This window comes from Molothrus aeneus, chromosome 10, assembly GCF_037042795.1.
Source record: "Molothrus aeneus isolate 106 chromosome 10, BPBGC_Maene_1.0, whole genome shotgun sequence".
NCBI classification, from domain to species: domain Eukaryota; kingdom Metazoa; phylum Chordata; class Aves; order Passeriformes; family Icteridae; genus Molothrus; species Molothrus aeneus.
The window spans coordinates 3891503-3904584 of NC_089655.1; the positions used below are offsets into that span (position 1 = coordinate 3891503).

The 13082-nt window shown below is 38.9% G+C and overlaps 1 protein-coding gene across 5 annotated transcripts in view; it reads left to right on the top strand.

Moving 5' to 3' along the window:
• The window catches only part of WDR33 (WD repeat domain 33), a 71343-nt gene that overhangs the window by 6120 nt on the left and 52141 nt on the right, over window positions 1-13082 (top strand). For all 5 annotated transcript variants that reach the window (XM_066556474.1, XM_066556470.1, XM_066556473.1 and 2 more), the window contains exon 2: window positions 12483-12706. In XM_066556474.1, the coding sequence (XP_066412571.1) occupies window positions 12503-12706 (204 nt within the window). In that variant the 5' untranslated portion in view covers window positions 12483-12502. The remainder of the gene's footprint in view (window positions 1-12482; window positions 12707-13082) is intronic.

Sequence of the window (13082 nt, forward strand, 5' to 3'; positions counted from 1 at the left end):
ATGGATTTTAGCATCAAAATATGCAGCAAAATGAAAAGTTCTTTTATCTTGGAGTTTCTACTGAGGTATAAAATCTCTTTTTGGTTAGAGAAGTCGAAAAAGGATCTTTGAATACAGTTAATAACTGTTGGAAAACATTGCTTTTAGTTGGTTTTTTTTAACCTTCTTACACTTCTCACCACATAAAGGCACACTTTTCCACATGATCACACATGATAGCACTGTCATCCTTCCTCCTGCTACCCCTTCCAGACTTCAACTGTGTCATTATAGAAAATGAAGACACTCTTTTGCCTTTATTTGGCCCAGAAACCAGAACAGCAAACAACATTGTTTTGTCAGAAGATGAGCCTGAGCAACATTAAAGGAGGCAGGGAGTGAGCATTCCTGGCATCATGAAGTAAAGATTCCCTAAATTCTGTTGATATTTGCAGCTTCTCTTCTATGCAAAAGCAAATGTTGCAAGAGTTCTGGGTATGTTTGGTAATCATTTAACTGATGAAGGTTGTGAAAAGCAAATCTTTGTAACATGTTACTACTCTTGATAATTGCCAAGTTTTACTAAAAAATTTAGGTTTCTTGTCAGCATTGGATTTGCAACTCTTTGGGTCTCAGATCCTGAACTGTATTTAGTATATTAAAATGTATGTTTCTGTTCCATAGTGTGAATGAGCAGAAGGAAACTGTTGCTAGATTATATGAACTTTCTTTTCTTAATCATCAGAATTTCAGGAGGTTGTGCCTGAAGCAAAGACAATTTGCTGTGTTGCCTACTTAAGTTTTGCCCTACACATTTCCACAGTCCTTCTAGTCCTTTTCCCTTCTGCTGATAATAAAGTCCTCTGAAGAAATTTTTTTTGGAGAATTTCTTGTCACTCTTTCTCCTCCTCTTGTCTGTCCCTGTCCATCCATTGTGTACCCAACAGTGGTACTTGAGTCAAGAGGGACTCGAGGAATTGCTCACCAGGAACACCTGGCAATGAGCAGGGAGACCTGCAGAGCTCCGTGGGCAGGCAGAGCCTCCTGGGCTTGCAGGAGCTGCAGAATGAGAGGCTGCTCCCAGAGAAACCCAGAGAGCTTCAGGCAGTGAACAGCAACCAGAACATTCTCCTCTCAAGGAAGGGAACTGATCATTGAATGAAACTGGGAGGGGATCCACACACATTCTGCTGTGCCTTTTTTATTCACTGAGTTTTGATATTGTAACCAGCTGAAGAGGGTCTTGATATTTAGGATTAGCAAGGATGACAGGTTTTTTTTTCTTTTAAACTTCTTTTCATAAGTCAGGTATTTTAGTATCTGTCATGACATGTTTATATGTTTTAAACACCAGTCCTAAAGTTTTGTTTCCTGACAAAGTAGCAGCTGCAAGGTAAGGCAGCAGTAATCACTTGAGCACGAAAACCAAGCTTGTGAGTCTTCAGCTAGGTAAGATGAATTGCTTTTATCATAGGGACTCCCAATAAAAGACAGGTTTTAGACAAGTTTAGGTTATAATGGTTTAGACAAGTTTAGATTATAGGTTTAGACAAGTTTAGGTTATAATGCACCTCTTGATAAATATTAAGCAGCAGTTGAAATAAAGGTGTATTTGGGAAGTTTAGGGGGAGGAAAAATGTTCTATTAAAAATAAATATTGTGAGTAAACTGTAAGGTAAAACCAAGGTATCCAATTGGTAAGAGTAAAATCATGGCAGCAAACCAAATCCTGTCTATCTTCTAGCTGAGGTGCAATCTGTGGTTGCTCCCATGTTTTGAAGTACAGCTCAAGAAACTTAAGCTTACAGAAGTTGCTTCTGTGAGGTGCAGAAAGGCAAAGATTCCAGGCTGTTGCACTCATGAAAGCAGTTTTCTGTACTATAGCCAAAGCAGGAGCTGTCTGAGTCCTGTGAAATGAAGTATTTTGAGGTTTTTTATAATGTATATAAGCACATGATCTCCTGTAAATATGGCTGCTGTGGAATGAGTCAAGGGTTCAGCTTGAGCATAAAATAAGGAACATTTGTGATTTGATTATAAGGTATTTGTTGAATAGTAGAACCCCAAAATTCGCGGGGTGTTTAAAGAAGGTATTACAGTGTGTGTAACTTACATGCAGCTAGGCAGGCTCAGCTGTTGAAGCTTCTCTCTCTGTAACAGAGAGCTCCAGGCTGGCTCTTTGAAGGTGCTCTCCATTGGGATTTTAGGTAGCTCCATTTGCTGTAAATTTGATCTCCTGTTTCAGAAGTTCTTGAGCATTGTGTGTTTCTATGTGAAACTTTAAGGTGTAGGCCCTTTTTGCCTATTAAATATCAGCACTCCTTTTCCTGCAGGGAATAAACCCTTTAAATCCAAAACTGCATCACCATAATCCCATTTTGCCATGTTGCATGTTCTGTCCTTTTACACTCTGTTCAGTGTGTGAATATATTCAGGTTCTGTTGAAAGTCCAAAGGTTTGAGCTTTGTGGTGAATCTGGGCATTGTGAAGGTGCAGAACTGAAGTTAAAGGGGAAAAGATGCTGCTGCATTTTAGGGTTTTGGTCACAGCAGTGGAGGAGATTTTGGACTGTGCATAAAACAAAAAGCTTTGGAGTATTTCCAAATAAGAACAGATCTGTGAGCCTTTTGGGCAAAGTAGTTTATTGTGACTTAGACAATTATTAATTGAAGTATATTTCTACAATTTTAATGAAAAATGAGATTTTTATTTTGTTTTTTACATTTTCTGTTGGAACACAATGACCAAAATGGGGAAAACTGCTAAATTCTTTCCCCTGATTTGCATGGTCAGAATTTAAATCCCATTTCTAGGAAAGTTTGCTTCACAAATAGAATACAATAGAGAATGGTTGCAAATGTGTGTTGGGAGCAGAGCAGTAGAGGCCAGGGGAAGAGTACTTGCTGCAGAGAATGGGGATGTTGCATAATAGCAGTGTTGTATAACACAGGGCAGTATTTCTGCCTTCAGTTGCTTGATTTGCTGTATTAGCAACCTCCAGCACCTGTAGATAATTCAGGAGTCTCTCAAATTGTAAGAATGGTTTTGGTTTTAAGTTGAAACTTCCTGTGCTCACATCTGCATGCCTTGTAGAAAGTCTTTTGAGATGTACATATAAAAGTGCACAAAAATGCATGCTGCAGAGCCTTTACATAATCCAAAATGAGAATAATATTTTAAAATATTCAGAGGTCAAGAACCTTACACGGTTTGGTTTTTTTTACTGTTACAGGTCTGCTTTTGACTAAAAGGTTGAGCAACTTTGTACTTTCATTATTGAATCTAGTTTTTTAACTGATTTTATAATCCTGCTTAATCCACCAATTCTCTCTCATAATCAGTGGGAAAGATACCATTATATTCTAAGGAAACAGCTTAATCTGTCTCACATCTGTTCTGAAATAAAAATAATACAACCTACATATAATAAGAAAAGTACTCAAAATTACTTGAGATTTTTTTTTTTTAATTCTTTTTTTTGTCTCAAAGATGTAGAATTTTCAGACATTGGGTAGGTAATCTGGTTTTGTGAATCTGATTAGGTGTTTTTCCAATGCAGTAGGAAATTGAAACACAAAGCAATTTGGGGAATTGGTCAGATTAGGCTCTTTTCACCACATCTGCACTTTGGCATAGTAGGGTTTTTTTCCATGTTTTTGTCAGTGTTTTCTGAGTGGATTTACCTTATATGCAGTGAAGGAAACATAAGATTAATCTTTTCTTTAAGAATTGATGGTGTCTGAATGGAGCAGAAACCAAATCTCATCTGCTGTGAGAGATGAATTCATTGACAGACATGCAGATGAGTTTGGGCAGATTTCAAGTGTACGTTCAGCAAAATGTGGTAGAAGCTTGCTGCTCCTAGTGCTGGTCTTACAGTGGCTTTGGTCATGGGATTTTCTGATATTTTGCAGGTTTTTAGCATACCTGCAGCTCTCTTGCTCCATTCCTATCACTGAGGGAAGCAAGGGAGATGTAGAAACCCTGATGGAAAACAAACCTTTGCTCAGGTTCATTTTCTGTTTAAAAGAGAAATTATTTGGGGTCTATCTCATTTAGTTTAAAATAATTGGAAGACAATTTATTTAAATGGCTTGGAGAAAAACCATATAAATGTTTTGGGTTTTTTTCTGTGTAACCCCCTCCCTGGAAATTTTATCATTTTAAGAACTTGGCTGCCTCTCCTCTCAGTCTTTAACCAGGATGGCTGGCTCTGTTTCTGTTAATAGAGAAATGATGTGTGTACATGCATGCTTATTTCTTTTTTTTAATATAATTTATTTTTAATTTTTTTATATATTTTGTTTTTTAAAACATGGCAAAAATTTGCAAATTTATATCTGGAATATAAATTTTCACATAATTCTTTTGCATTGGGAAGAGGTAGGATCCCCAGGAAAGGAAAGAGGCTGGAGGAGGGGGCCAAGAAAGAGCTTTCCTTAGGAAGGGGAAGCCATGGAAGGATCCACTGCTGGTGTCCAGAGCAAAAATTGTCATTTTCCCAAAGGAGAAAAGAAAGGCAGATCTTTTGGAATGCAGACATTAAGTGTTGATACTCTGCAAAAGAGGGAAAGGAATAACATTAAATTGTATTTTATATGATTTTTTTTCTGAACAGGCGTGCTTATTCAGATGTACTTATAGATTTCTTAATACACAAATTAAAAAATGCAGAGATGTTTTCTCCGAGATTAGTATTGACAGTAGGACTTGTTCATTTTTAAAAGGAATGTAGTTATCTATGCATTGTAGATGTAAAAGTGATCAAAGAAAGCTATATTGAGCAGTGAACGGGGCGAGGTGCCTTTGCACTGTGCTGTTCTTCCCTTCTCCTGAGGCCTCGGGAAGCCCAGGGGGTTCTTCTCCAATCCTGCCTTTTTCACCACGTGTCCCAGCCCATGTTTTGAGCTCCTCTGAGCTGTCGCAGTGCAAATAACTCCTGGCAATTCTCCCCTTGCTGTTACACTGAAAAGTGCTTTTTTAGGGTCTGTGTTCACTGGGTTCACTGACGCATAAGATTCTGGTCTGCGTTTTTCGGTTGGGGCGACCTTGGAGCAAAACAAAACCTCCAAAAATTAGACCACACCTCTAGACTGAGAGCAACCTCTCAACGTGCTAATAGCATCCAGACCCTATACAATTGGTCAGTGGACCAAGCTACCCCAGTGTACTTTCTAGTAGAAGCAATACGCTTTGAGAGAAGTATTCCATAGATCCACTCAGGAAATGTGTAGCCCTCCTTTTCCTTTGCTGCTGTGGCCATTTCAGGCAGTGCCTTTCAAAGCTTCAGTGGGGGGTTTGCAAAGTGACTGCTGCTTGCACTCTGCACCATAACCACCTTTGCTCCCATTTGGAAACATACCATGTTTTAAAAAACAAAACAAAACAAAAAATATATTTAAAAAAAAGAAATAAGCATGCATGTACACACACATCATTTCTCTATTACACAGAGACAGAGCCAGCCATCCTGGTTAAAGACTGAGAGGAGAGGCAGTCAAGTTCTTAAAATGATAAAATTTCCAGGGAGGGGGTTACACAGAAAAAAACCCAAAACATTTAAATGGTTTTTCTCCAAGCCATTTAAATAAATTGTCTTCCAATTATTTTAAACTAAATGAGATATTCCACCCAAGTGTCTTTACCTTCAGTTAAAAACACCTATTAAATAGGCAAGGATGTTTTATTTACCAGTTAACTGCATTTTATTAATGATGAGTTTTATTTTTTGCATAAACCGTGTGAAATATGTCAGTTATACATAAATCAGGTGGGATTTTTTCTTGTAGTATTGAGCTACCTATAAGTAGTGATGTATTTAATCTAAGCCATGCCTCTTTTTCTCCAAGCTTTACTAGTTTGGTGTTTTAGTTTGGTTTGGGTAGCCTAATTTGTGTTGTTTTGATTTAGTGAAGTTATGTGTGAAATGCTTTGGTTCATGATTGAAGTTGCAATCTGTCAATTGTCAAAACTTAATTCAAGGGTCATTTTTATATAAAAGGAACAACTATATCCAAACAAGATGATAAAGTAATAATGCTACTGTGTTAAATGCCAGTTTTACCTTTGTAGCCTTATTTGGGTACATAAATTTAGTGGTAACCATTTTCTCTAATTGGCTTATACTGTATGTGACTTTTTGCTCATTTTGAAAAACAAAAACTGCCCAAATCCATCTGCCTTTACTCCATGCTGCTCTGGGTGTGAGATCTTTGGGAGTTTTTTCATTTTTAATTCTGTTCTCCCTCTGATTGCTTGATGGCATTAATAGGCTTGGCATCCTTATGGCACCACTGGGGAGGAACAAGGGTCTTGCTCTGTAGGCTCTATATCCCCAAATTAATTTATATCTCAAAATGTGTAAATGAGACTTTGAAAGGGCTGTTCATGGGGACAAAAAGAGGAAAACTGATAAGGATGTGTGGAAAAATGGAATACAGAAATAAACTTAGTTCACATTATGATAAGGGCATAATGAATTAGAAAAATAAAACAATTGTTTGGTAATATTACTGTCCAGAAACAATAAAATGAGAAGTGGCTTATGCCAGATGTTGGAAATAAATCTTGTTGTTTCTTGTTGTTTCTCATTGTGTGAATTAAGGAAAATGTGTTTTTTTCCATTGAAACTCCTGTTGATGGACTCTTAAAATAAAGAAAAGTTTGATACTTTGCTTAAAATCGGAAATCAGGTGTTACTACACTGGATTGTGCCATGTCCTCTACTATCTGTTGGCATGTTTCTGCTCACACTGCCCATACAAAAGGAGCTTGAGGTAACAGACATGCTGCATTCTGACATTGTAGTTGATAAAAAAGGTCTTGAGGAGAGCCTGCTGAGGCTTTGGTTTGTCCCAGCAAACGACCAAGCAGCATACTGATAACCATTCAATGGGGATATTTGTCTGACTCAAATAGGGGTCTTTGGAAAAAATGCTCTGGTTTGTGAGCCAAAGCCATTTCTTCCTAAAGCTGCTTTGTTTGGAAGCTCCACTTGGTGTGTGCATGCACTAATGTGTGTGTATGTGCACGCATTTTTTATAAATCTGTTCATAGATTATATACTGGTCATCTGCACACATGATGGGATGAGGGAATTATGTGGATGAAACATAATATTGGATGCAATTATTAGAAGAAAATACTTCTGAGCAGCTGCTGGATCAACAATACTTTTCTCAGAGTTTGTAAAAGCAGGTAGAAGGCTTTGTTGATAAGAAGTAGTGAAATTTTCTCTCAAAAGTTGAAGAAACAGAATATAAATGCTTCATTTTTGTGATCCTGTGTAATCTCCCCATCATGTTGTTGTAGTTGTGGTGTCACTTACTGTTTGGTCAAAACCATGAGTGTGAAAGGGTCTGTAGGCATGAGGAGGTGTAATTAACCTTTTTCTGCCTTTGGTCCTACTTTTGCTGATGTGGATTGCACTTTAGGTGAAGGTTGTTCATGCTGATTTAAGCTAGCCTGGTTGGGCTCACCTGAAACTACTGCAATCTAAATTGACCCATATCCCACCTAATGCTGTATTTACCAATGACAGTAATGCAGAAAATTTCTTCAGCAGAATTTTATTCCCCGGAACATGAAAATAAAGTATTAACTTGCTGCTTTGCAGTGTTTCCCTAAAAAGGGATTTTTGGGATATAATGTTTTTTTGCAAATGATAGCTGATCTTTTGGGTTTTTTTTTTTTTTTGGAAGTCCCCCAGTATAGATCCTTGTCCACATTCTTGGTCTCAGTTCTTGACATTTATTTTTGCATTGCCTATTAGAGAGTATGGATGTATGGTTTTGAAAAAATATATTTTTCTGTCTGGTTTAGAGCACTGATTGATATAAGGGAGTGTCAAACTTCAGACTTAAGAAAGAGTAGTACTAGAAATTTCATCTGGGTTCCTGAAGCTTTTTGTGGTGTGTTGTTGGTTTTTGTGGGGTTTTTTGATTGCTTGGTTTTGTTGGGTTTTTCCCTCTGGCTATTGAATAACTACATTTAGGAGAGTTGATGGACTTGTGTGTTTAATGTCAGCTTGTTGGAAGAAGCCACTTTCTCTTTTTTGCTACAAAACCCAGCAATAAATCTGTACCTTTGATATGTAACACTTGAAACCTTTCCCACAGTTTGATGTCTCCTGACAAGTAAGAGAATTTGAGATGGGTTATGGGGTCTTGGAGTGATTCCTGTGTGAGGAAGTTTGGATACCTTGTTTCAGACAACCTGAATGTTACAGTAGCTGTGTGTTCCAGTGGGGGTCTGGAGACAATCAGACACATGTGGGGTCTGCTTTTAGACCACCTGGCTGCCCTGAAGTGGGGCAGCTTTCAGGTGAAGATTTGTTTTTTGAAAGCTGTTCTCTGTCTCCCACCCCTTCATTCCAGTTACCAAGTTGGCCTAATAAGATGCCACACCTGCCAAAGGTGTTAACTTTCCTTACCTCACTCCTGGAGAAGTGTGCTTTAGATTGAACTAGTTTGTCTTGAATGGAGAATAGTTGTGATGGCTTTGGTGTGGGAGTTGTTTGTGCAGTGAGGAGCTGGGGGCTGCTTCTTTCAGAGCTGCTGTCACGCTTGGTTAGATGGCAAGGAGAGGGTAAGGCCTGAGTCTGCAGAGCTGCTCACTGCTCTGTGCCAGCAAACTGCCTGAGCCCTAAAGGACAGCCTGCTCCTAGTGGTTGGAAAGACCTCTTAGAAAATAAAATCAAACTGTGCTGCTTTAACCAGTCTCTTATATCCAGCATTTCTAGCTTAGCTTTATTTTGCTACTTAAAAAGGGAAATGTTTTTGAACTTAGTGGGATCAAAAAAAACGAGATAAAATTTTAAATTGGTGGTGAAACAACTTTCCAGCTCTTTCAAATTGAAGACACAAGTATTTTGACTATGTAGGAAAGTACATCCATGAATTTACAAGCAGATTATGTAGTCTTTTTTAAAGAAATCTGCTATTTCCTTTTTTTTATTAGATGCAGTTTGCTTCTGTGTAAACATTTAACCCTTTGTGCAGAGGAGAGTTTCTAGGTGTTTTTGAATTCCCTTTATGGCAGTGCTAGTTTCTTTTGGTCAAAAAGTCTTCCAAAGTGATTTTAGGATGTGGGGGAGAACATCTTTAAAATGAAGTTTGAGCTTTCATTGGTTCAGCATCTGTCAGTGCTTAGTCTGAAGTTGGTATACACTTTAAAGACTGTAAATTGTAGTTTTCTGCTCTGAGGGAGTTGCTATGATCTCACCACTTAAGGATTTCTTAGACTGAAAAATTAGGTTTTGTACTCATTTACCTCTGTCAGAAAAATTCTGAATATTGAAATTTTCTTCCTGTCCCTCACATTTTCCTAACATTCTCAGTGAGTCTTAGTTATATCTACTATTTAATAATTTTACTAAACCTTGTTAAAGGTTTAGTTTATTTACTAAACCTTGTTAAATGTGTAATTCATTTATTTTGCGGTCATGGAATTGAAAATATATCTACAGGTAGAATGTGATCTGTGATCCATTTACAAGAAGCTGTGGGAGAGGAGTTTAATTTTATTTTTAGGTCATAGAATAAGATGTTGAGTCAACATTTGATAACTTTTTTAATAGCTGAATTAATTTATGATTAATGGAATCTGAAACATCCTCTGTTGAAGGTTCTTGCCATTTCTTGCATTTTTTTATTCTATTTTACTTAGGACATTCTTTTCCTGCACATTTTTAGTTTAGGGATAGTAATGCAAGCCTAATAGTGATGTGTCTATATAATATAGTGTATATGATACAGATATAGAGGATGTAGTTAGGCAGAAATTCTGTCTTCAAAACTTCCTATTTTCCTCATTTCCTCACTTAAACCTCACCTGCTCCAAGGGCATCTCAGCAAAGACTGGTCTAGGAAAAGTGACCTAACTATAAACAATTGAGGTGACCTGGGTCCTGACCTACTGGTAGTATCAAAACCAGGAGAGTATGACCAAGAGCTTCTGCTTTTTAACACTTAGAAATACCTGAATATTGTTCAGAATCATTCAATAACATCTTGTAAAAACACTTTAGGTTTCTATCCAGTGATGATTAAAATAGAGAACAGAAGTATTTACCTGCTTTGATGTTGGTGTTATGTGGCACAGAGGAAAAATAATAACTATTCAGAGGAATCTGCAAAATTTTTTTAACCTAGAAACGGTAATTTCTAAATTTAAGGGAGATGCTGCAGGGGGATTTTTGTTGTGCTCTGTGGGAAATGAATTTGTAGAGAAGTCTTGCTTCCAGCAATACCTGTGTTATAAATGATCAGTCAAAAATGCAAATTAATAAATGCAAAAGATTTTAATTTTGCCACCAAAATATGGTCCTCAAAACCCACAGCCACAGAGAGGCGTCAGGCCAGGGATGGGTGCTGGGTGATCCTGGCTCCGACCTCTGTCACACCGGGTCCCCCTCTGTTCAGCACTGCCCTTTCCAGCAGGGCTGTTTGATACAGTTCTTCATGCCTGAGGCAGAGGTGCCCCGATTTCCTTTGTGACCCCACATATGTGTGAGAGTTTCTTTCACCGTGCTGGGCTGGACAATCGCTGTTTCCTGGGTATGGCAGGCCCTGATCCTGTCAGAAGTTGCATATTCAGATGTATCTTCTTGGCTTTGGTTATCTTGATTGATGGTATCTATCAAACAGTGATCACCCTTGGGTGTGCCCTGGTGGCTCAGGAAGCCCATCTCTGTGCTGGCCACGTTCTTTCATTTCTAAATGAAGCTTTGTGCTCCTGCTGCCTTCAGGAGTTTGGTAATTCCAGCCTGCTCGTGGTCAGAGGCTTGCTGGGTTTTATAGTGTGGGAAACGCCAATCACTTGGGTTTTTTTAAATTTTAAGAAATTATTAGTAATAAAATGGTTCTAAAAATAGAATATAATTAGAGTAATAATAATTTGGACAATTTGAATTAGGACAATATGAGACAATAGAACCAAAGAGTTACAGACATCCGGGTAGAAGCACAAGCCCAAAAAAGGACCCCCATTAACAAAGGATTAACCCTTAAAAACAATAACCTATTGCATATTCATACCCTTCGTACATGATGCATAAATTCCATTCAAACACAGGATTCTGTCTGGTCATCTTCAACTTCTTCCTCTGAATCCTAACAGCACCTTCGAGGTGGGAAGAAGTTCCTTTCTTCTGATAATGGAGCAATAAATTCTTTTTCTCTGAAAGATTCAGGTGTCCTGCGGCTGCTGTCTCACTGCAAGTCCCTTCTTTAAAATAAGTATCCTACATAGCATAGTTTCTATTTTAACATTTTTATAACCTAAAACTATATTTAACACACTACTTAAGAGAATTAATACAGCATTACTTTCTTACACTTCTTATTAAAATATTCATTTTAATATTTGCAAGAAGCCAATAATAAAATATGCATTTTTCACATACAGTATACATGAAATAAATAGGGCAGGAGATCTTTCTCCTTTTTAATGCCTTTATTAAAAATCAGCCCGGGTGGGAAGAACCGACGGGTTGTGCTCATGCTGCCGCTGCTCCCAGGAATGGCACGGAGGAGGAGGAAGAGTGCAGCTTTGTCCACTGGTCTGCAGGCACAGCTGGGCCTTCTGTCCTCACAAGAGCATCAGGAGATGCCCAGTTTTTTGGTTTGACATTCGAGGTCCCCTGTCCAGCTGACATCTTTTTAGGTTAGGGTGAGGGGTAAAAAGGGTCTTGGCAGATACTGGGTTCTGTTCCTCACATCTGGACATCACTTCAATCCATCAATTCCGTATTGGCATTCCGTGTTGGCTCGTTGTTTTTAGGGGTTTTTGCTAAGTTTGGTGAGGGGCTTCTTCATTTGCATGCCACCCCCGATGTCCCCTCCTCTTCACCGTCCGGGTGCCATCCTCCAGGCAGCAGCAGGGTGCCACTCGACAAAAGGGGGAATTCCCAACCATCAACAACAGGTAGTTTGTGACGTGGTCACAGGGGTCTTAGGATGAGGGAAGAGAGGTAGATCTGACTCCATGTTACAGAAGGCTTGATTTATTATTTTATGATATATATTACATTAAAACTATACTAAAAGAAAGAGGAAAATGTTTCATCTCAGAAGGCTGGCTAAGCTAAGAATAGAAAGGAAAGAATGATAACAAAGGCAGCTGTCCCGGACTCTCTGTCTGAGCCAGCTGGGCTGTGATTGGCCATTAATTATAAACATCCCGGACAGGCCAAGCAAAGATCCACCTGTTGCATTCCACAGCAGCAGATAACCATTGGTTACATTTTGTTCCTGAGGCCTCTCAGCTTCTCAGGAGAAAAAATCCTCAGGAAAGGATTTTACATGAAAAGATGTCTGCAACAGTAGTTAAGAAAAACGACAGGTGATTACAACAACAAGCAATTAGAACTCCACCCTGGCAGCAACTAGCCCAAGCTGTGAACTCTGCAACTTTTTAAAAAAATGGGCAACTTTTCTACTCCTAACAACACAATCTCCCCTTAAGCATGAATTATAACATATATTCCACCTGTCCCTGTGCAGCCTCCCAGCAGGACGCAGCCATGGCCACGGAGATCGGCTCCCCGCCGCGCTTCTTCCACATGCCGCGCTTCCAGCACCAGGCGCCGCGGCAGCTCTTCTACAAGCGGCCCGACTTCGCCCAGCAGCAGGCCATGCAGCAGCTCACCTTCGACGGGAAACGCATGAGGAAAGCTGTCAACAGAAAGACCATCGACTACAATCCTTCTGTCATCAAATATTTGGAGGTCAGTAAAGGAATTTTTGGGTTTTGTTTCGAAGTTTTTTTTCTTTTCTTGATATTTGGGATTGTGCTTTTCGGTTTCTGCTGAGAGGTCTGGAATACTGGGAGAGCTGGGAGAGAATACTGCAGCACTAGCTTATAGTAGAGGAAATGTATTTAAATATGTGTATAGAGGCTTTGCCCCAGAGGTCCTGGTTGCCCTTGATGGGCTGCAGCTGCAATGTCCTTAATTGGGCTGCAGCTATGACCCATCAAGGGCAACCGGGACCTCTGGGGCAAAGCCTCTATACAGATATTTAAATACATTTCCTCTACTATAAGCTAGTGCTGCATTTTTAAGCAAAATTCTAAATGCTTGTGGATTTGTTAAAATTATAATA